At 39.4% G+C, this 22,502-nt stretch overlaps 1 protein-coding gene across 3 annotated transcripts in view; it reads right to left on the bottom strand.

Annotated features, from left to right (window-relative positions):
- Nucleotides 1–235: 235 nt before the first annotated feature.
- LOC140799702 (probable cadmium/zinc-transporting ATPase HMA1, chloroplastic) overlaps nt 236–22,502 on the bottom strand; it is a 55,875-nt gene continuing 33,608 nt past the window's right edge. For 2 of the 3 annotated variants that reach the window (XM_073154139.1, XM_073154141.1), the window contains 4 exons: nt 19,904–20,120; nt 19,109–19,296; nt 18,893–19,024; nt 236–585 (listed from right to left, as the gene is read on the bottom strand). In XM_073154139.1, the coding sequence (XP_073010240.1) occupies nt 406–585; nt 18,893–19,024; nt 19,109–19,296; nt 19,904–20,120 (717 nt within the window). In that variant the 3' untranslated portion in view covers nt 236–405. The remainder of the gene's footprint in view (nt 586–18,892; nt 19,025–19,108; nt 19,297–19,903; nt 20,121–22,502) is intronic. The other variant, XM_073154140.1, reaches the window with a different exon arrangement.

The raw sequence follows: 22,502 nt of genomic DNA, 5'->3' as shown, positions 1-22,502 counted from the left end.
CAAAATCTAAATTATCTTTCCGATCCAACTGTTGAATCTCGAGGACACTATTAACCTTGAAGGTTCGCATAGATCTAACTTCCAAACCAGAGGCCCGATCGTGAATCAAAGATCATATTCAAACACTATTGTTTCCCGACCAATTAGTTCTGAAATCTTTACTGACAGTCTAGATAAACCTATTGAACACTGCATAGAAATGCTAAGTGCAGAACAATAAATGAGAGATGTAATATACTGTGACACAAAAGAAGGTTTGGCATTCTTGCGATTTCTCAGATTCACAAAGTGCTGTCTTCAATAGCATATAGAAGCTTCTGCACTACATCCTTAACATCCAATTCAGAGAAAAAAAAAACAATGATTAGGATGTGATAGTAATGGTTGTAAAATATCATACATAATCTACATTGGAACTGCTTGCGCTGTATGATCTGAGGCAGGCCTCCAGAAGAAACCCACTACAATTTTTCTTAGTCCATTGAGCAACTGTTGTAGATCCTGTACCCAGGACCATGTAGGGTCGTTAAGAGCACGGATTGAGTTCAAGCAGACCAGAAGTGTCCCTCCCTCATGAAGAAGTACCTGAAATTTAACCACCATAAGGTATCAAAAATATAAATAGTTAGTTAAGAATTGAATTCTGTTAAACCAAAAGCAGACACATTTCTGATCAAGAGTAATGTGGACTACATGGGTTGACTTTGACCATCCACTTCTGTAAGGGATTATGCAATAGAGGAATTGTACCATATGCACAATCTTATGTTAAAAGAGGATAAAGAAATAGAAGCTGAAACAGATTAGTAGTTCAAAACAGATCTATAGAATTCAATAAGAAACGTAATTCTAAGGACAGAAAACATTCACATGCAACACCCAAAAAAAGAAAAAACAAAGGTGCATGTGCAAGGCACGTGCGTGACTGTTCTCCTTCACCCTCTCGTTTACCCATTAAAAGAGGGCATGACTGGCACCATCCTCACCACGATTTGGGGGAGATGAATCATCGATCCAATTCCTAGATCCTCACCTCTTCAAAACCCAACCCCCTTCAAAACTCTTCTTCTCCACCCTTTCATTTGGTATTTCTTTCCAAAACCTCCTCTTTTTTGTTTTCAGGCTGAAGTGTTCAACGTACCATGTTCATTGTTGGAGCATCACTGGAGAAATCCAACCAATCCATCTTAACCACCAACCATTACCATACAGGGAGGATCACAAGACATAGGAGATCGACATTTGAGGAGAGTTTATTGCAATTCGAATATACTTTCTAGGCAAATAAATCTTCTATAGTCTAGGAATAATATAGACTGTAACATGATGTGGTAATTATTATAACAAAGTAGATATATTATAGCATGCATCATATTCGTTACGCTCTATTCTTTATTGTATTTGTTTATTATATTTCTGATGATCTGATCCATGCATTATAGAATCATGCGTGCTATAATTATCCTAAACATTACATGGCGCAGATAATAATATAACTTATATATGCGAGGAAGGGATTATAGACCTAGCAGTATTCGATGACGTAGGGTTAGGGCATCTTTTTGAGTTGCATTCTCCTTATTTTGTTGTCTGCAATAATTCGAGCTACATGCTCCTGATTCCACTACGTCCGATGATATTAGATATAAGGTTTATGAGCTTACGATAGTTCTTAGTTTGACAATCATAGACAACCGACTTGATCATATGCAATGTCGTCAGACATGTACTAGTAATGTTATCGCTAGTTATATATCCCTCATTGTTGTGTATTACTTTATGCAAGCTATTATTTGTGACTGCTTTTCGTGAGCTACTTTATGCAAGCTATTATGATATGTCGAGTAGTAATTAGTGTAAATTTTGGGTGAGTGAAAAATATGATATGAGATTATATAATTGTATTTTGACATTTGAAAAATGGATAATCTAAGTTGTTAAGGGACAATGAATGAGATTTCATTATCATACATTTGGATTGCATATTACTGAAGCATTTTTGTGACTATGAATTATACATTATTATGTTTACGTTATCTTTAGACTATCGTAGATTGCACTTCCTGGACATTTATGCTCATAATCTTTTAGTAGAATATATTATAGAACTAGAGGAGGATTACGAATTTATCTACTCCTTGATTGTTAGTTGTTTTATATTGACTTTGTTAGATAAATTATTGCTCCTACGTATGCTGGATATTTTGAGTTGTATGGACATAATTCTAGAGGCTTGTTGTGGCCAGTATTTTGTGTTAGTTATTTCTTGTGGACTTATATTTTTTTTAGTAAAACCAATTTTTGCTTTAATACTATATGGAAATGTTAATCGGGTCACATGAGCACCACATGGGTAATTCCCATGTGACTAGCAGGTGCTTTTTTGGTAGTGGATGTTTCATTACAAGTCCTTGAAAGACTATATACTAGTAGGTAACAAATTCAGCAGCATTAGAAGACTTTAAGACTATACTAGTAGATAACAAATTCAGCAGCATTAGAAGACTATAAAAAGTAATAAATGTGTGAAACGAAAGGTTTAACCATTACGTATGATGTCTAATCTACAAATTACTTAACAATTGCTTTGTTTCAGCCATTCAATTGATATTTTAAGCAAAGGGTTTAAGTGTTGTCCTACACTTGGCATGACAAGTTGCACGACTCGCTGACAGCTCTTAGGGATGAGAGCAACATGAAAAGAGACAGAGAGAAAAGAAGCGAGTAAATTGGCTAGTATTCATGCTTTTAGCAAAACGTATTTTGTTTTTCCCTGATCTTTCCCATGCTCAATTGTTGCATCTCAGTGTGAACATAAATATGGTGTTTTCTTATATTCAACACCTTGCATAAAATCTTGCTTATGCAAACTATTTGCTGAAATAAGAGAAGAAGGTAAAGTGTCTAGAAACTATGCAACCCCAAATGGAAAACAAGGATAGAGGGCTGATATTTAATCAAGCTACTTCTCAATTGGGCTTGTTAAAACTGCGGTATACATTGTTGATCCATATATCACAAGTTAAGTTTTTGGGACAACAAGTTATTTAACATGATATCAGAATGTTTTTCTATAGGTCCAAATTTCAAACATCATTTAGCTTAATCCCTATTTTCTATTATTTATTTTTGTTCAGTGTAGAGGGCTGGTGATGCAGGACAACATCTTGATTGTAGAGTTGAGAGGAAAAAGTAGAGAGAAATAATCAAACCCGTGGAATCCACCAATTGGGGTGTCAGAATCCACCGATGTTGGAATCCACCAACAAACACTCAATAGGCAAAAGCTCTCAAAATATTCATTAACCCATAAAAGATGATTACAAGCTTTTATATAGGCAATAGTAAAAGACAAAAGATGAAAATAGCCCTAGAAGGTGACTAGTCATAACCCTCGTTAAGCTAAAGGGCCACGGGTGCAACCCTTTTATGCTTACGAGAAGAAACGTGACGAAAAGTGGTGTTCCCACCAACTCTCCCAGGGTGGAAGAAACTCGACCCAGTCGAGTGGCTCTGATAGTACTCCAAAATGTCAGGGTCAAGCTGCTTTGTAACTCCTCGCGAGTGATCCACGTACAATCGGACTCGGTCGCCCGTGCCATCGAATGAGAAAACGGTGAACCCCTCTTTCTGCAGTAGATGTTATTTGATCATCTAAAATAGTGTCTATCTTTTCTAGTGATGTGGATGGGAAAGGAGAAGTGGTAGGTGGCACAGCAGGGATGTCTGGAAGGGTAGTAGATGTAGCATAGGGTTCGGTAGGGATATGCATAGGTGGATGGTAGGTTGCTAGATCCTCAATATTAAAAGTACAACTAATGCCATAATCAGGGGGAATATCAATGACATAAGCGTTAGCACTGACACGTTTTAGAATTTGGAAAGGTCCTGCACTACGGGCATGCAACTTCCGAACAGCTCCTGAAGGGAATTGTTCGGGTCTGAGACGAATCATAACATAATCTCCAATATCGAACTCCTTAGCACATTTGTGCAAGTCGACATGTTATTTATACTGGTGATTACTCGTCTCAATTTGCTTAGTGATCTCTTGATGCAAAGAATGAACATGATGTGCAAATGCTTCGACAGATTCAGAGACTCTAGAATGAGATGACATAGGCAACAGATCTAAAGGTTTGCGTGCTTTAAAACCATGAACTTCAAATGGGCTCATGCCAATAGACCTATTAATGGAGTTATTATATGCAAATTGGACTATAGGAAGAATGGCATCCCAGTTTTTGTTATGATTACCCACGAGACAACGCAAAAGATTTCTAAGACTACGATTAACGACTTCAGTTTGACCATCGATTTGAGGATGATAGGCAGTAGAAAATTTTAATTTTGTGCCGACCATGTGCCATAAGGTTTTCCAAAAATAGTTTATAAAGCGAACATCTCGGTCGGAAACAATAGTTTTTGGAAGACCATATAACTTAACGATATGAGCAAAGTACAATTTGGCCACTTGTGACTCATCAGAGGTCTTAGCACAAGGAATAAAATGGGCCATCTTAGAGAAGCGATCCACAACCACGAGGATTGAATCATGTTTTCTAAATGTGCGAGGCAATCCTAGGACAAAATCCATACTAACATCCTGCCACGGATGATCAGGCATAGGTAACAGAGTGTAAAGTCCAGTGTTTTGTTTTCTGTGCTTTGCTAGTCCTACATTAACCAACTAATTTTGCGACGTCACGTTTGAGACTTGGCGCTCCACTTCCTCAATGATTTTCTCACGTCCAAAATGACCCGATAGGCCACCGGCATGGATCTCTCAAACAAGGAAGTCACGCACGAACGTACGGGGAACACAAAGCTTGTTAGCCTTAAACAGGTAACTGTCTTGGAGGGAATAACTGTGCAAAGCTAAGTTCAGATCAGTCAGCAAAGTGAGAACGATTTCGCCTGCTTCCTTCATTTTGTCAAACTCAGTGACTTTGATGCTAATGGCAGACAAAAAGTTAACCCTTCAGCTAAGCGCATCAACCGCCTTATTCTCAACCCCAGCTCTATGTTTGAGTACAAAAGTGTATTCCTGTATGAACTCGATCCAACGAGCATGTCTCGAATTTAGTTTCTTTTGAGAATTTAGGAATCGAAGAGCTTCATGGTCGGAATAAAGCACGAATTCATGCGGAAGTAAATAATGGCACCAATAGCGTAAAGCTTGAATCACCGCATAAAATTCTTTATCGTAAGTGGAATACTTTTGCTTAGCCTCATTTAGTTTTTCGCTAAAATAGGCAACAGGATGGCGTTCCTGGCTAAGGACACCGCCGATCCCGATGCCTGAGGCATCACATTCCACCTCGAAAGCTTTAGAAAAGTCAGGAAGATGCATTACATGCGCTATTGTCATTTTCTTCCTAATCTCTTCAAAAGCCTAATTTGCTGCCTTACTCCAATGAAAATCTCCTTTCTTCAAGCAAGCAGTGATCGGCGACATGATAGTACTAAACCCTCGAATGAAGCGGCGATAAAAAGTAGCAAGGCCATGAAAGCTACACACATTATGAATATTTCGTTGTTCCGGCCAATCAACAATTGCCTTGATCTTCTCAGGGTCAGTGCGGACTCCTTCTGAAGTAACCACAAATCCTATGAAGATGACTTGATCGACAAGAAAAGAACACTTCTTCCTATTGCCATAGAGTTGAGCAGCAAAGCGCTAGACAGACTTGATGCAAATGGTCCAAATGAAGCTCTTTTGATCAACTATAAATCAAAATATCATTAAAATACACCACAAGAAATTTTTCCATGAATAGGCGAAGCACTTGTGTCATAATACGCATGAAAGTGCTTAGGGCATTTGATAAACCGAAAGACATTACCAACCATTCATACAACCCGTCTTTCTGTCTTAAAAGCAATTTTCCATTCATCGCCTAGGCAAATTCGGATTTAGTGATAACCACTTTTAAGATCGATCTTAGAGAAAATTGAAGCTCCCGCCATCATATCAAGCATGTCATTAAGTCGTGGAATAGGAAAATGATATTTGACTGTTATTCTATTGATGACTCGACTATTGACACACATACGCCAGGACCCATCCTTCTTTGGCGTGAGCAAGACAGGCACAGCGCAACGGCTTAGGCTCTCGTGAATAAAATCCTTCATAAGAAGTTCATTTACCTGATGTTGTAGTTCAACATGTTCTTTGGGGCTCATTCGATAATGTGGCAAGTTTGGAAGAGACGCTCTAGGGACAGTCAATTGCATGTTGGATATCGCGTAAATGAGGTAATTGGTCCGGTAGATCATCCGGGAACACATCTTGAAACTCATTTAGTATAGGAGCAGATTCGTCGGATGATGGAGTGAGGGTAGTGCTCCCAACGTCACGAGCCACCAAGGCAAACACAATAAAGTCTTAGTTTGCTTCCTTTTCAAATTCCTTAGAATTTATTATGTGCAAAACCGGAGCATTTTTCTTGTTATTTTTATTAATTATTTTAGGGCGCATAGGATTTATCTTAATCTTTTTGCCTTCAAAATTGAAAGAGCACGAGTTAGAACGCCCAAAATTAGTTACATCATGATTTTATAACCAAGGGCGGCCTAAAATGATATGCCCTACATCCATCGGCACAATGTCACACCACACATCTTCCTTATAAGAAAAAAAAGTGATAGGAACGAGGAATCTCTCATTTATAGCAATGGAAGAATTATTTACCCAAGATACCTTATAAGGATTCGGATGAGATGTAGACTTTAACGCTAGGCAAGATATAACGTTAAAAGAGACGGCGTTAATACAACTCCCACTGTCGATGATGACTTTGCAATCTATAGTCCCACATTTAATGTAAGTGTGAAATATTGCATTCATTCACCAATCATCGTCTCCCGGGGTTGCGTCAAAGCGCAATGAACGACACCCACAGTATGGTCTCCATAATCACGATCTTCGTCACTATCTTGGACATCATCAGGGTCAGGTTCATAAACTTGTTCATCGAGCTCATTTTTCTCGATAGTGTCATCATGTTCCCCAAGATAAAAGGCCTTTTGAGGACAGTTTGAGGCTACATGACCAACTTGTCTATATTTATAACATCGATGGGGGTTATTAACAGGTGTAGTTTCATGGAGGGGCCCCTTCCATTTGTCAAGTTGGGCAGGTGCGGCAGTTTGGGTAGTTCTAGTAGGTACCGATGATGGTGGAGCTTTTACGCCAGCAGGTGCGTAACTGGGAGGGGTGCGCCCAATTAGTCGCCTAGGCAATTGTTGCCTATTAACTATCTCGTAGTTCAACGCAAGAGTATAAGCTTGGTCCAAAGAGGTAACCTCCCGAAAAACTAACTCTCTTCGAATGTCGTCGTTAAGGCCACGCCTAAAACGACTTAGTGTCTTCCTCTCATCCTCCACAACATTACACCTCAGCATATATTGCTCAAATTGGAAGACATAATCGCTCACAGGCCTATTTCCTTGTTTAAAATTATTCCATTGATCCAAAAGGTCACCAAGATAAGAATGTGGCAAATATTTTTCTTTTAATTTTTCTTTCATTTCATGCCAATGAATTATGGGCGGTTGGTTTCTTCGCACTAAAAATTGTTCTATACTTTGCCAAAACAGTTTGGCTTAGCCGACTAGTTTCATCTAGGCAAATCTAACGCGTCGGTTTTCTGGTAGATCATACCACTCAAAGAAGTGGTCCATCTCACGGAGCCGGTTAGTAAATACAGCAGGATCTAAGCGACCGTCAAAAGTTGGGGCATCCACCTTAATATTTTTTATAATTTGATTGTCATGGTTTTTGAGATTCTCTAAAGGCAACATTGCCTCTAAACCCCCTGTTATTATAAAATCAAATGTATCTTCACGATAATGTTGTCTATGGAGTTCTCTCTTAGGACCTCTCTCATGGTGAGGGTAGTATGGAGTCTGTCGATTGGTCTCGATATTAGGAGCGGCACGCATGGCACCCGTGTTGGACGCACCGACGTCACTCCTGGTCTTATGTTGGTCACGACCTATCCCAATAGCCTCAAGACGAGCATTGAAGTCGTCCAATCTGGTTGTAATGGTTTCAATGGACTCTTATAAAAATCGACGAAAATCTTCCATGGTATTGGGTTCCATAACAGACTGGGATGAAGGGTGAGACTCTCCTACCACTATGAAGGTTCATATAAAGTGTCTCTACCACTAAAGAAATAAATGCAATAAATGAATGATGATATGCAAGCTAAGAGATCACAATGAACAATAAGGGAGTAATGACCAAAATAACCTACAGCCACTTATGAAGTTTTCAGTAAGAGCCGGTCGGACTCGGAGAAAAATTGCAAACCAAGTAGTACAAGCTCCCGAGATCGAAACGGGGACTACAGATATGTCAAGACTTTCCCTCTAACCTAGCTAGTTCTATCGTTAATATTAATTATTTTTTTTTGTAACAAACAAAAAGAAGTAGGTAGGCAATATCAGGCTCAAGCACTTGTTGAAATAAAACAAATGAATTAAGCAATGTAAATAGGTAGGCAATAGCAGGCAATAACAGGCTCAATATGGTTATGATCCATACCAACAGAAAGACAGTTGTTATTTTAAGACTAACAAATAACAGTAAAGAAAGGATGGATGTTACCGAATGTTGCACGTTCACTGTAGAGGGTGGTCGTGATAACGGTGGCTGAAATCCGACAATAGCGGCGGTGGCGACGGCTGAAAATTGCAGCAGCGGGTGGCTGCGGTAGCGGCGGCCGCAGCAAGGGCTGCAGGGGCAGCGGTAGGCAGTGGTGGTGAAGATGGTGGCACGGCAGAGAAAGGGTCATGAAAATCGGTGGTGGCGTCGTCCGTGGAGGTCGGCGGCAATGTCGGCAAACAGAGGAAGATGGGATGATGGATGTGAGTGACGGCTGGGGCTAAAGAGGAAGAAGATGACGATGGGTTGACGATGGGTTTGGATTGGGTTGTAGGTAAACGGGTCGGTTTTAGGTAGGTTTCTACCGATACACTAAGGCCAAAAGATAGGCTAGGTTAGGCCGGTGGGCTTAGTTGGTTAGTGGTCTTTGGGTTTTGGAATGAGGAGAAGTTTAGGCTAGTGGGTTAATGGGATTAGATTTTGGGTTGGTTGGGATTAAGTTAGGAAAGTAGATAAGATAGGTATTTATTCTAAAATGAGGAAAACTAATTTTCAAAAATTATGAAAACTAACCCTTAAAATTGTGGAAACTAATCCCTAAAATTGTGGAAATCAATTCCCAAAATTATGGAAACTAATCCCTAAAATTTTGAAAACTAATCCCCAAAATTATGGAAATTAATCCCAAAATTATAGAAACTAATTTCCTAAAATTAACGAAAGATAAATAAGAAAAAGAAGAAAAAAAAATCTTCTAAAATTAATTTCGAAATTTTCGAAATTCAAAATTAAAGATAAAGATGAAACAAATAAACTGAATTTCGGAATTATTATTATTATTTTTTTCAGAGAGCTCTTCTTTTTTTCTCTTTTTTTTTTTCAGAGAGCTCTTTTTTTCTCCTTTTTTCTAGAGCTTTTTTTTTTAATCTAAAATAGGGAAAGAAAATCTATTGAATAAAGCTTACTTGTGATTATCTCTTTGTATAAAAATTGGGTAATGGTAATGGTTTATTGTTTTCCTCCTTGAGGGTGATCTCATCCCATAACTTGGATCCGGATCCTAATATTATCGGGCGACGGATCTCATAGCGATTTGGTGTTCGTGGAGCGATTGATCTGACAAAGAAAAGATGAGGCGCTGCATAGAATCCAGGCGGTGGAGTGTCCATAAACTAGAAAATGATCTGCTCTGATACCAAAGCTGATGCATGATAACGTCTTGATTGTAGAGTTGAGAAGAAAAAGTAGGGAGAAATAATCAAACCCGTGGAATCCACCAATCGGGGTGTCGGAATCCATCGACGTTGGAATCCGCCAACAAACACTCAATAGGCAAAAGCTCTCAAAATATTCATTAACCCATAAAAGATGATTACAAGCCTTTATATAGGCAAAATAAAGTAAAAGACAAAAGACGAAAATAACCCTAGAAGGTGACTAGTCATAACCCTCGTTAAGCCAAAGGGCCACGGGTGTAGCCCTTTTGTACTTACGAGAATAAACGTGACGAAAAGTGGTGTCCCCACCAGCTGGACACTTATTATCTTTAATATGTTAACATACAGTGCATAGAGCTGCATGTGAGAGGGCATATTAAACGTATGACATATATTGCTAGTTCGTTACATAATAGCTAAAGTTTTTAGGCCAACTAGTCATCTAACAGGATTAATTAACAAAAAAAAGGAAAAGAAGATAATGGTAGTTTAAGGACTGAACAACGATTTACTAGAAGTTTAGATTAGGACAACAATTAATATGAAGAGATTGATGACTTTCAACATGGATTTAGGAGACATACATCATAGATGATTCACAGTATATATTTCAAGAGCCTATGTTAAATCATGTTAAAATTAAGAATATTGTAATTGCAGACACCTATTGATAGGTGAAATAAAGAGCGTACACATTGGATTGACAAAGTTCCCATTTCCCACTTCCCAGAACCAATAACTTGGGCCTGGGGTAATGATCACAGAGGTAAATCTTATAAAATAATGTGGTATAAAGCAACACCCCTCTTGAAGGACATCATTTCTATCACATAATTGCATGCCTCCAGAATGGTTATTGCATTGTAGCGATTGAAAGTGACATTGGATTGGGAGGGAACAATTTAATGCAATAATTTGTGTGAGAAACAGTCCGAAAAGAAAATCATCCACCAGATGAACTTCTCAGTGTCTTTAAGTCAGACGAGTATCAGAAATCAGAATATTCAATGTAGAACAAAATGGCGCACGAAATTTTAAGATTTTATTCAACTACTACAAATGAAAAAACTCTTAAGAAGATATAAAACATGTAACTATATGAAACTTGGAGATTATTTATTCATATAAGTGCCCTACATCTAGCTAAAAACTTGAAGATCCTCAATAGTATTAAGCTCAATGGAGTTGCAGATATATGATGTTAGGAAAAACAATAGGTACAAACTGATTGTTCTTGTCCTGATATATATGATGTCATTGACCAGATAAAATAATTAATTTATATAAGTGAGAAATAAGACGAGATCAAAGATCAAATAAAGAATTAACAGATAAAATGGTGGTTAAGGAAGATCTGTAAAGATGAGACAACTGAAAAGTCTATTTTAAGGTAGACCTACATGAATCTTATAAAAGGAGAACTTTAGAGCAAAAGTAAACTATTATTATATCAAACAACCAAAGCGAAGTCTTGTCTACCATGATTACTAATTTTACAATCATTTCTCCAGGATAGTCATATATATCAATATTAAGCTTCAATATACAATGAAAAATTTCAATGAACATATGCAACTAGGCAAAACTTCCCCGGTTATAAAAAGCTCTTAAGCTCTAATCAAAGTAATGTGTGATGCAAAACGTGGTGGAGGAAAATGAAGTAGAGAAATAAGAAGGGAAGGAATGGGGTTTCACACCTCCACCCTAAGAAAAGGTTTCACACCAAAATCCTCTAGAGAACAAATCACATAAACTTTCATTAAGTTCCAAAGGAAATATAACGGGTCTATAAATAGACCTACAATGGAATTAAGCAAAAAAACACCCTACATAGGAAATAAACAAAAGACACCCTAAATAAATAAAAATCAGAACCAGATCCCTATAGGAGGGATCATCAATTGTCGGCGCCTCCTGCGCTGGTACACACGCCATCGCGTCCTATCAGTGATGTCCGCATCATTCTCACCGGAACGTCAAGAAATCCGGCGTACAACGAGCAAAGAAATTACCGTCGACGAGGAACAACAAGAATCGCTACCGTGTAAGATTCCAAGTCCTTCAAAAAATTGATTGTTGTTGCACTATCTAGTTTCCATCGTTATTTTTATTTGTTTTTAGATTGAAAAGAAAAGAAACAACACGTCTCTTTTGCTGTGAAAAGAAAAAAATCAGTGTGTCAAATTTTCGAAAATTTCATTTTTTGCTTTTAATTTTATTAAATCCCAACCAATTCCTTCTTCCCCTAAACCTCCTACCAAATTTCCTATTTCTTCTCTAACATCCCAACAAATCCTATCTATCCTAATTTTCATCCCTCAAATATTTCCAATTTTCAAATTCCCTCCCTAACTTAAAACCAACCCAACCCCATTAAACCCATCAAACCTAAACCCAAAACCCATTAGCCCCAAAACCCAAACTTTATTAGACTAAACCCACAACCCATTAATCATTTCCTCCCAACCCGTTACCCAACTTCATCCCTAACCTTCCCCTCACCTCACACCAAAATCCTCACCCGACGCCGTCGCCGCCGCCCCCAACGCCGCCCGGCTCCGCCTCGCGCCCGATGACGCCGCCCGAGCCTCGCCCCCGCCCGACGACGCCACCGACGCCGTCGCTCCAACCGACGACACCGCCCGGCTTCGCCTCGCCCGACGACGCCGCCCGGCTCGCCTCGCCCGACGACGCCGCCCTGGTTCGCCCGCCCGACGATGCCGCCCGGTTTCTGCCCCGCCCGACGACGCCACCCGACGCCATCGCTCCATCCGACGACGCCGCCCCGGCGCTGCCCCAACGCCACCCCGATTTAGCGCAACTCCGACGACGCCACCCGACGCTGCCCTGACTCTGCCTCGCCCCGACGACGCCGTCACTCCACTCGACGACGCCGCCCCGGCTCTGCCCCGCCCCGACGACACCACTCCGACGCGCCACTCCACCCGACGCCGTCACTCCACCCCGACGACGCCATTCCTTTGACGTCTACTGACCATCACCGACGACGCCGACGTCGTGATCTCCGTGCCTCGTTCCCTGCCGTAGTCAACGGCGACCACCTTGTCTCGGACTTTGCCGCCGACGTCGCCGATCATCATTGCGACCACTCCTCCCCGGTGTGCGACGGAGAAGGACATGAACAGTGACACATTGTGAGGGGAGGAAGAAAAGGGTGAAGACAAATTAATTAATTTCAATTCCTTTTTTTTTTCCTCAGATGATCAGGTACGTGCTCTTTTCAATGTATTAAATATTTTTGGGTCATTCTTTTCTAGTATCATCTCTAAACTGTTATCAATTCCTGCTGTCCACATATAGTGAGGGAGAGACTACATAGAAACCTTATATGCTTTAGTCCTGATATTAAGAGATGAACTGTGACAAATAGAATATTAGCATTATGTTAATTTTTGGAAAGAAATTTAAAGGGTTTGGCATTTATTAATGTGACTTTTGTTTAAAAACCATTAAGTCTTGACATTAGTCTTTGAATCTCCTGAAAAAAATCTAAATTCAATTAAGTATTCATTTTTAAGATTTTCTTGATTGCATAGCATATCATCTCATATCATTTAGATTAAGGCATTTGTATTTGGATTAAATATAAGAGACGTCTGCATTCCATTAGGTTAGAACATTATTTAATTTTATTTAAATTAGCAAGCATAAAATTAAAAAGATTAAAAAAAAAAGGGATATATATATATATATATAAATAAAATATATAAAGCAATACATAACTCATTCATTGCATATTAGTGTATGCCAACACATAGAGGTAAGGCTTATCTCCTCAGTGATTCTAGTGAGTCCAGCAGTAGCAGTATGGATCCCGAACTTAGTAAGAAGCTCGACGACATTATGGGACAACTAGGTACCTTAGCTCAACAAGTCAGAGATACTCAAGATACTTTGCTTGGGTATCAACGGGTGACCGATGAACGACTATATAGGGTAGAAAGACCCTGTGAGCACACCGCTCCTCAAAATAATCACCGCCCTGACCTTGAACGTGGTGAATCTCCCACTCCTTTACCTCGTCAACATTTTCAACGGAATGAGCGAGATCCTGATGAACGGTACCTTCGAAGCATTAAAATTGATGCTCCGATGTTTGATGGTCGTCTAGATCCGCAACACTTCTTGATTTGGATCAAAGACATGGACCGTTACTTTAAATGGTATGATATGTCGGAAATCCGTAAAGTCATGTTCTTTGCCATGAAATTATTTGGGAAAGCAAATCAATTTTGGACCAACGTTGAGACTCTTCGTGAGATTAGGGGTGAGCTTCCAATTGAAATTTGGGTTGATATGAAAAATGAACTAAAACGTAAATACCTCCCACCCTCCTATTACCCTAGGCTTCTAGACAAATGGAACCGACTTACCCAAGGGAGTAAGTCCGCTAAGGATTACGTTGCGGCCTTTGATGAATTGCTTGTTCGGTGTAGCGTGATCGAATCAGAAACCCCTATGCAAATTTTGTCCAGATTTAGGGCTGGCCTACATGAAGAATTGAGAAGTGAACTTTTTGCTCGTAATGTTGATACTTTGGAAAGGGCCTACAGCTTAGTTCAAGACTTAGAGGAGTATAGACCTAACCACATTCCAAGAAATTATGAAACAAGACCTCAAATTCATAAATCCTCCACAGGTCCTCATCAAGCCAAATCTACTAGTCAATCTTTTAATCGATCTACCCCTAGCCCTTCTCAATCCAAGGTAGAATACAAAGGTAAAAACATTGAGAAAGACTTTTCTAAGATTAATCCTCGGGTCAAATGCTATAAGTGTTAAGGCTATGGACATGTTGCTGCAAATTGTGCGAGCCCGTATAAAATAAGTTTAATTGAGGAACCCTTCGAAGAAGACTCCGAGCAAGACTTTGATGGGTATGTTCACCATGTAGATGGTGAAGAGGAGATTTTGAAGATGAAGAGGAAGAAAATACCCTAGGATGCCTGAGGCACATAGCCTCCACAAGGTTACATGTTGTTAGATGTGCCCTCTCTCAACCTAAAGTCAATGATGATTGGAGGCGCAACTCCATTTTTCACACATTCACGAAAATTGGAGGTAAAAATTGTAAAGTAATTGTGGATAGTGGCGGCTGTATAAATGCCGTGTCCTCCACCATTATTTCAAAACTAAATGCGAGAGCGGTTTCCCATCCTAATCCTTACAAGGTTTCGTGGATTAATTCAACCACCACGGAAATAAAAGAGCTTTGTTTGGTTCCAATTGAATTCACGACTTATAAGGATAAAATCTGGTGCGATGTATTGACCATGGATGTGGGTCAAATTATCCTTGGAAGGCCTTGGCTATTTGATAAAGATGTGCATATTTATGGCCGTTCAAATATCTCGCATGTTTGAACATGAGGGTAAGAAAATCAAGATTCTTCCATCACGGCCTAGAGGTGGTAAGATAGAAAAGAAGTCTCGATCCCATCCACTCCGACAATAAAGTCAGCTTGATTAGTGCGAGAGGCATTGAACGTGAGATGAGTAAAGGAACTCCTATTCGATTCTTGCGGCTCGAGAAATTCTGAATGAGCCTAGTGAATCGATTCCTTTTGAAGCCACCTTCTTTGTGATTGAGGAATTCTCGGATGTCTTTCCGGAGGATCTCCGGATGAATTGCCACCAATGAGAGATATTCAACATGCTATCGATTTCGTCCCCAGTGCATCTCTTCCTAACTTGCCTCATTATAGACTTAACCCAACCGAACACGCTGAACTAAAACGACAAGTTGACGAGTTATTGAGAAAAGGTTTTCGAAGGAGAGCCTAAGCCCTTGCAGGTTCCCGCATTGTTAACGCCAAAGAAAGATGGAACATGGCGTATGTGTGTCGACAATACCGCGCTATTAATCGAATAACGGTAAAATACCGTTTCCCCATTCCTCGTTTGGATGACATCTTTGGACATGATGGCGGGGGCCACGATCTTTTCAAAGATAGATTTAAAAAGTGGCTATCACCAAATTCGTATACGCCCGGCGATAAATGGAAGACTGCGTTTAAAACAAAAGATGGGTTATATGAATGGACAGTTATGCCTTTTGGCTTGACTAATGCTCCGAGTACTTTCATGAGAGTGATGACTCAAATATTACGACCTTTTATGGGACAATTTTTAGTCGTATACTTTGATGACATCCTTATCTATAGTCGAGTCTTCGTCAAGTCTGCGCTGTCTTGAGGAGAGAGCAACTGTATGCAAACCCTAAGAAATGTACGTTTCTGACAAACAAAGTTGTTTTCTTGGGTTTCATTGTCTCATCTGAAGGAGTGTCTGCTGACCCTGATAAGGTCAAAGCTATTAAAGAGTGGCCTGAACCCCGTACCATAAGAGACGTGAGAAGTTTTCATGGACTCGCTACCTTCTATCGTCGGTTCATCAAAGGGTTTAGTACCATTATGGCTCCAATAACAGAATGCCTCAAGAAAGGTGAATTTAAGTGGTCAGCAAGTGCTACTAAAGCTTTCACTGAAATCAAAAGGAAAATGGTGGAAGCCCCTGTCATGCGACTCCCCGATTTTACTAAAGTTTTTGAGGTCACTTGTGACGCTTCTGGAGTTGGTATAGGGGGAATCCTAAGCCAAGAGGGCCATCCGATTGCCTACTTTAGTGAAAAGCTGAATGAAACTAGACAGCGATATACCACTTACGATAAGGAATTTTATGCTGTGGTTCAATCTCTTCGCCACCGGAGGCATTATTTGCTTCCTCAAGCTCTTCGCTACCTTAATTCCCAGAAGAAGCTTAATGCTAGACACGGTAGGTGGGTCGAATTTCTCCAAGACTATACGTACACCTTGCGACACAAGTCCGGAGCAGACAACAAAGCGGCTGATGCACTGAGTCGTCGCATGATTCTTCTTTCAAGGATGAACGCAAAAGTAATAGGATTTGATAAAATCAAAACTGAATATGAATCGTGTCCGGATTTTCATGAAGTTTACAATTTATTAAGCAATGGAGAGACTCAAGAAATAGATGGTTTCATCTTGCAGGATGGCTATCTATTTAAGTCCCGAAGGTTATGCATTCCTAGCACCTCGTTAAGGGAATTTTTAATTTGGAAATTGCATGTTGGGGGTTTAGCGGGACATTTGGGCATGCAAAAACTATCGAAGCTACGGAACATCGATTTTTTCGGCCAAGCTTAAAGAGGGATGTTATGAGACTTGTTAGTCGATGTCATGCATGTCAACTTGCTAAGCAGCGAAAGCAAAATACAGGATTGTACACGCCTTTACCGGTTCCTAATTGCCCTTGGCAAGATGTTAGTATGGACTTCGTGCTTGGACTTCCAAAGACTACCCGAAAGCATGATTCCGTTCTTGTGGTGGTGGATCGATTTTCTAAGATGGCCCACTTTATACCCTGTTCCCGAACTTTTGACGCCTCTCGAGTTGCTAAAATCTATTTTGACGAAATCGTTAAGTTGCACGGGCTACCAAAAACTATTGTATCAGACAGGGATGTAAAATTCACTAGTTATTTTTGGAAAACCCTATGGCATAAGATGGGAACTAAGCTTCGGTATTCAAGCGCTTTCCACCCACAAGGCGACGGGCAAGCGAAGTAGTCAATAGGAGCTTAGGTAACCTGCGAGAACTCTTGTCGGCGAGAATCTAAGAGAGGCGGGATCAAAAACCACCAAGCTTGCTGAATTTGCATACAATAATTTCGTTAATAGATCCATAGGTGTCGAGTCCAACTAAGGTAGTATATGGTTATAAACCTAGACAACCTATAGATCTCATTCCTATGTCCCATTATCATAGGTTGTCTGAGTATGCATCTGCATTTGCATCACATATTCATGACTTGCATAAAGAAATCAGTAACATAATTGCTCAAAATAATACTAATTATAAAATTCGAGCTGATCTAAGAAGGAGATTCAAAGAATTTAATGTTGGAGACTTTGTGATGGTCCGGATACGTCCAGAACGGTTTCCACCCGGAACTGTCAAAAAGTTGCATGCACGAAGTGTCGGACCTTTTAAAATTCTCAAGAAAATTAATGATAATGCTTATGTTCTAGATCTCCCTAGTGATTTTGGCATCAGTTCTACTTTTAATATTGAGGATCTAGTAGCTTATAAAGGTCCAGATTTTACTCCAGATAACCCACTAGATACTGAGCCTACCTATGAGCCTGTTTATGAGAGACCCTCTTTACCTCCACTTCCCAATATTCCACCTAACACAGCAGACGAAATTGATAAAATTTTAGATGATAAAATTATTTCAACTAGAGAAGGTGGATCCCAACAGTATCTAGTACGTTGGAAAGGACGACCTACATCTGATGACACGTGGCTTGATCGTCACGATTTGGAGGTGCATCACCCTAATACCTTAGAGCAGTATGAGAGCAGCGGAGCGGCACACTCGACGGAGTCGACTTCTCTCCCCCCGGGGAGAATGATGCGGACATCAACGATAGGACGCGATGGCGTGTGTACCGGCGCGAGGAGGCGCCGACGGTTGATGATCCCTCCTATAGGGATTTGGTTCGATTTTTATTTATTTAGGGTGTCTTTTGTTTATTTCCTATGTAGGATGTTTTTTTGCTTAATTCCATTGTAGGTCTATTTATAGACCCGTTATATTTCCTTTGGAACTTAATGAAAGTTTATGTGATTTGTTCTCTAGAGGATTTTGGTGTGAAACCTTTTCTTAGGGTGGAGGTGTGAAACCCCATTCCTTCCCTTCTTATTTCTCTACTTCATTTTCCTCCACCACGTTTTGCATCAATGTGTTATTCAAATTAAAGCGAATGAAGATGCATGATAATAAGCTACAATGGAATTACCATAAAATTTGAGATATCAAACACTTCTGTTGATTTAGTTGTGGAGAAAATGGTGATGTAGGATCCAACAAGACTAATTCAACAATATATGCAGATTTTTTTTTTTTTTTTTTTTTTTTGCTTTCTATGATTTTACCAATTCAGTGAGACATTATACCTGATGCACTAAATTGCTATAAATGGAAGCTAGTTAAATAGTCAGTAGGAAGTGACTTACGTAAAGAATCATCTCCAACAGATAATAATAGAGTTGAAAGCATACCGTCAACCATAGAGGAACACATCCTAATACGGAAGAAAGAGCAGCAAAAAGAATACAAGATAAGGCAAGTGCAACACTTTGCTTGACCTGCAAATACAATTGAAATTTGGAAAGTCAAAAGATAGCATGATAGCCAGAGAACAAAGGATTGGAAGATCACAAAGACCATACCAATGTAGTAGTTTGACGAGCTTTAGCTATACAAAATGGAACAGCAGAAATATTATCTTGTAACAAAAGAACATCAGCAACAGCTATTGCGGTTGCACTAGCACGTTGGGCCAGAACAATACCCACGGTTGAAGCAGCAAGAGCAGGTGCATCATTGATACCATCACCTACCATAATCAAACCTCTACCTGCAACACAAGTAAGGAAGCACCACTATGAATCACTTGTTAAATGCAAGTTAAGGTGGACCAGTAGCCCAAATATTCTCCCAAACGAAATCTAACACAGACACTCGATAATACAAAGTCTTCAAATAAAAAAGTAAATATATAGCTGCGGCAAAAGTAGACAAGGATAATCTATAATCTTCAGCCTCATTCAACAATGGAAATTAATCAACCTGAATCCACTACTACATGACCCAGAACTACGATGCCAACCACCAAAGCAGCAGCAGGAGCAACAGAAAGAACATTATGACTCAACTAATTGATTTTGCCTGAATGATTTTTTCTTCATTCAACTAAGGAAAAGGGACAGTTAATGGAATAAGATAAAAGAACTACAGGTCAGCTTTTCAACTAGATGTTCGTTCTCCAATTAAGCAGTGACTACAATATGCGGATCATTTCCAGGTCATTCCTGATTGTTGATTCTTTCCTAGTGACTTCAGAAGGTCCTAAAAGGGTGAAAGTATCTCAGGTCTGAAATCAAGTACTTGTAAAATAGCATGATATTCCATGGTTATAGTTGAAAATCAAATAAAATGGTATGCAATACTTCTCTCTACACTACCTGTATCTCTTGAAGCAGTTTTGACTTGATTGAGCTTATCTTCAGGCTTCAAGGAGCAATGCACTTCGTTGATACCAACAGCTTTAGCGACTCTCCAAGCACTTGACTCATGATCACCAGTTAGCATCATAATATGTAGCTTTGCCTTGTCTCTAAGAATAGATATAACTTCAGCAATACAAGGACGAGGTTCATCCTCAAAGTGGAAGAGTGTTACCTAAAAGGAAGATTAAACCTCATAAAGATCACACTTTACTGACTAAATAAGTCTACTGGTACATTCAAGTCCCATTGTGTATGAAAGTCGTTATTTGTATCCATTAGCAAAACCACTATTTACAGCTGAAGATAATTACAGAAATCAGTGAAACTAAAAAAATCAACTTGAAAAATACAAATGCACAATATTCACGCTAAAGTTACAAAATAATAAAATCAAAATATAGTAGACATCATTACTAAATCATGCAATGTTAGTTGGCAAAATGTTCTGCATAATTTCACAGGATTTTTAGTACTAAATGATGAGCATATAAAGACTTACTCTGTAAGCAATTGACAGAACATACTATCTGGGAAGCACAAATACCCCAAATTGGGGTAAGTATCCGTATCATATACATTTTCAGAGTATCCTAAATTAAAATAATTAAGTTTTATTATCGGCTACAGATGAATACGTTAGGGATACGTTTTGGATACATTTTGAGTTTATTTGGGTAATCGAGCGGCTTTAATTTTATAAACCTGTTAAGCTTATTAACTTACCCACCCCCACCTCCCACCCGTTCTTTCTCCCCCACTCAAACATTTCATGCCCTAGCTGTCCCACTCTCTCTCTCGACAAACCAGCCGCCGCCGACAGCATTCCCTCGACATTCAACTGCGACGATCTTCCTGTCTCACTCTCTCACAATGGTATTTTCTTCTCCCTTCTAATTGACTCTTGTTTTTTTCCTCAATTTCTTCTCAGTTTTTCTTCAATTTCTTCTTAGTTTCTTCTTTGAATTTTCTTCATCTGATTTCTTCCACTTCCCCTTTTCAAATTCAATTTTCCATTTAGTCCTCAGTTTTTGTTCTTTTCTTTTTCTTTTTTTTTTCTCTCAGTTTTTTCTCCCTTGTTCTCTTAATTTTTTTCATTTAAAATTGTGCATATTTTCTTCGATGGATTTTTCTTCTCTACTTTATTTGCAGTTTAATTAATTCTGATATGGTTACTTAAGTATCAGATGATTAAGTAAGGTTACTTAATTCTGATATGGTTACTTAAGTATTACAGTTTAATTAATCCTCTCGCACTCACAATTTCTTCACATAGACTCATTTTCCAGAATTGTTTCCAATCTGTTGCTTTAGATTCCTAGTTCAGCTACTTATATTTACTTTGAATGATGTGGTTTCATCTTCTTAAATGTTAAATTGTTGTGGAATGTGGAATGATTAGTAGAATTCTCTGTTTTATTTCAGAGAAGAGAAACTGAATACTAACAATTAGATTAGTATAGTGTTAAAACGTAGACAAAAATGGCTACTGAAAGTATGAGTTCTAGTACTAGCAGAGTGCGGCGGCAGATGATAGCGCCTCACTTTGAAATATGTAAGATGGGGAGGAGGAACTACAAGGTTTCAGGGCAATTATTGTCAGCAAACATATGAAGGATCTTGCTATAGAGTGAAGGCTCATGTGATGAGAATTAGTAGATGTGGAATTTTGACATGCCCTAAAGTAAATTGTGACGGTTCATTGGAGTCCCTATTTATCTTAATTTTTAGCTTTTGCTTAATTATGCATTGTATTTCATTTTTAGACCTTAAAGTCTTGTTAATTCAGAGACTTGTTTTGGGGCATTAGAACACAATCGATGCAAATGGTTGGCGTTCGAATGCCTGACTCACATTAGCAAATCCATAGACCTGATTTGAGGCATTCGAATGTGATCAGGGTGCGTTCGAACGCGCGACGGAAAAGTTGAGTTGTAATAAGACTTTTCTAGGGTTTTTGGATGATTGGCTAGCCTCGACAGCTTCTTTTCATTATTGATTTATCAAAGAACTTGGACTCTTATTCTTCTTCTCTTCTCCTTCCTCAAAGCTTGGTTGACCTAGATCTTCCTAGGACCCACCATTGTTGACCACCTCCTCGACCGGCCGTGTCCCCCTTGACCCTAAGGTGTGACTCACCTTCCTTTGTATCCTTCTCTTGCAACCTAGCCACCTTCCTTACGCCCTAATCCATCTATTCACTTTCATCCAAACCCTTGGCCATTCTCCACCTCATTCACTGGCCTTCCCCACCTCCATCCACACCCTTAGATCAGCCCTACATACTTGTTCTATTCCTTACATAAATAGTCACCATATTCTGATGATCACTGGTTCTTCTCGTAATGATGACTGGTTCTTCTCGTTCGTCCACAACGGTGATCTCTTCATGCAAATGTGATAGGTTCGTGATGATCAAGCATTCGTAATGCAAGTATCAAATGAAGGACAATTGTAGAGAGGCATAGAAGGTGGGCCAATCTATACCCAGTGGAAATAGTGATAAAAGTTGGGGATGATAGGTAGCATAGGTAAATTAATGGGCAACTGAGAGAGA

Source organism: Typha latifolia, chromosome 13, assembly GCF_019914945.1.
Source record: "Typha latifolia isolate L0001 chromosome 13, TyphaL0001v2, whole genome shotgun sequence".
NCBI lineage: Eukaryota > Viridiplantae > Streptophyta > Magnoliopsida > Poales > Typhaceae > Typha > Typha latifolia.
Note: the sequence above shows the minus strand (reverse complement) of the source record. Positions and strands in the feature narration are given on the sequence as shown.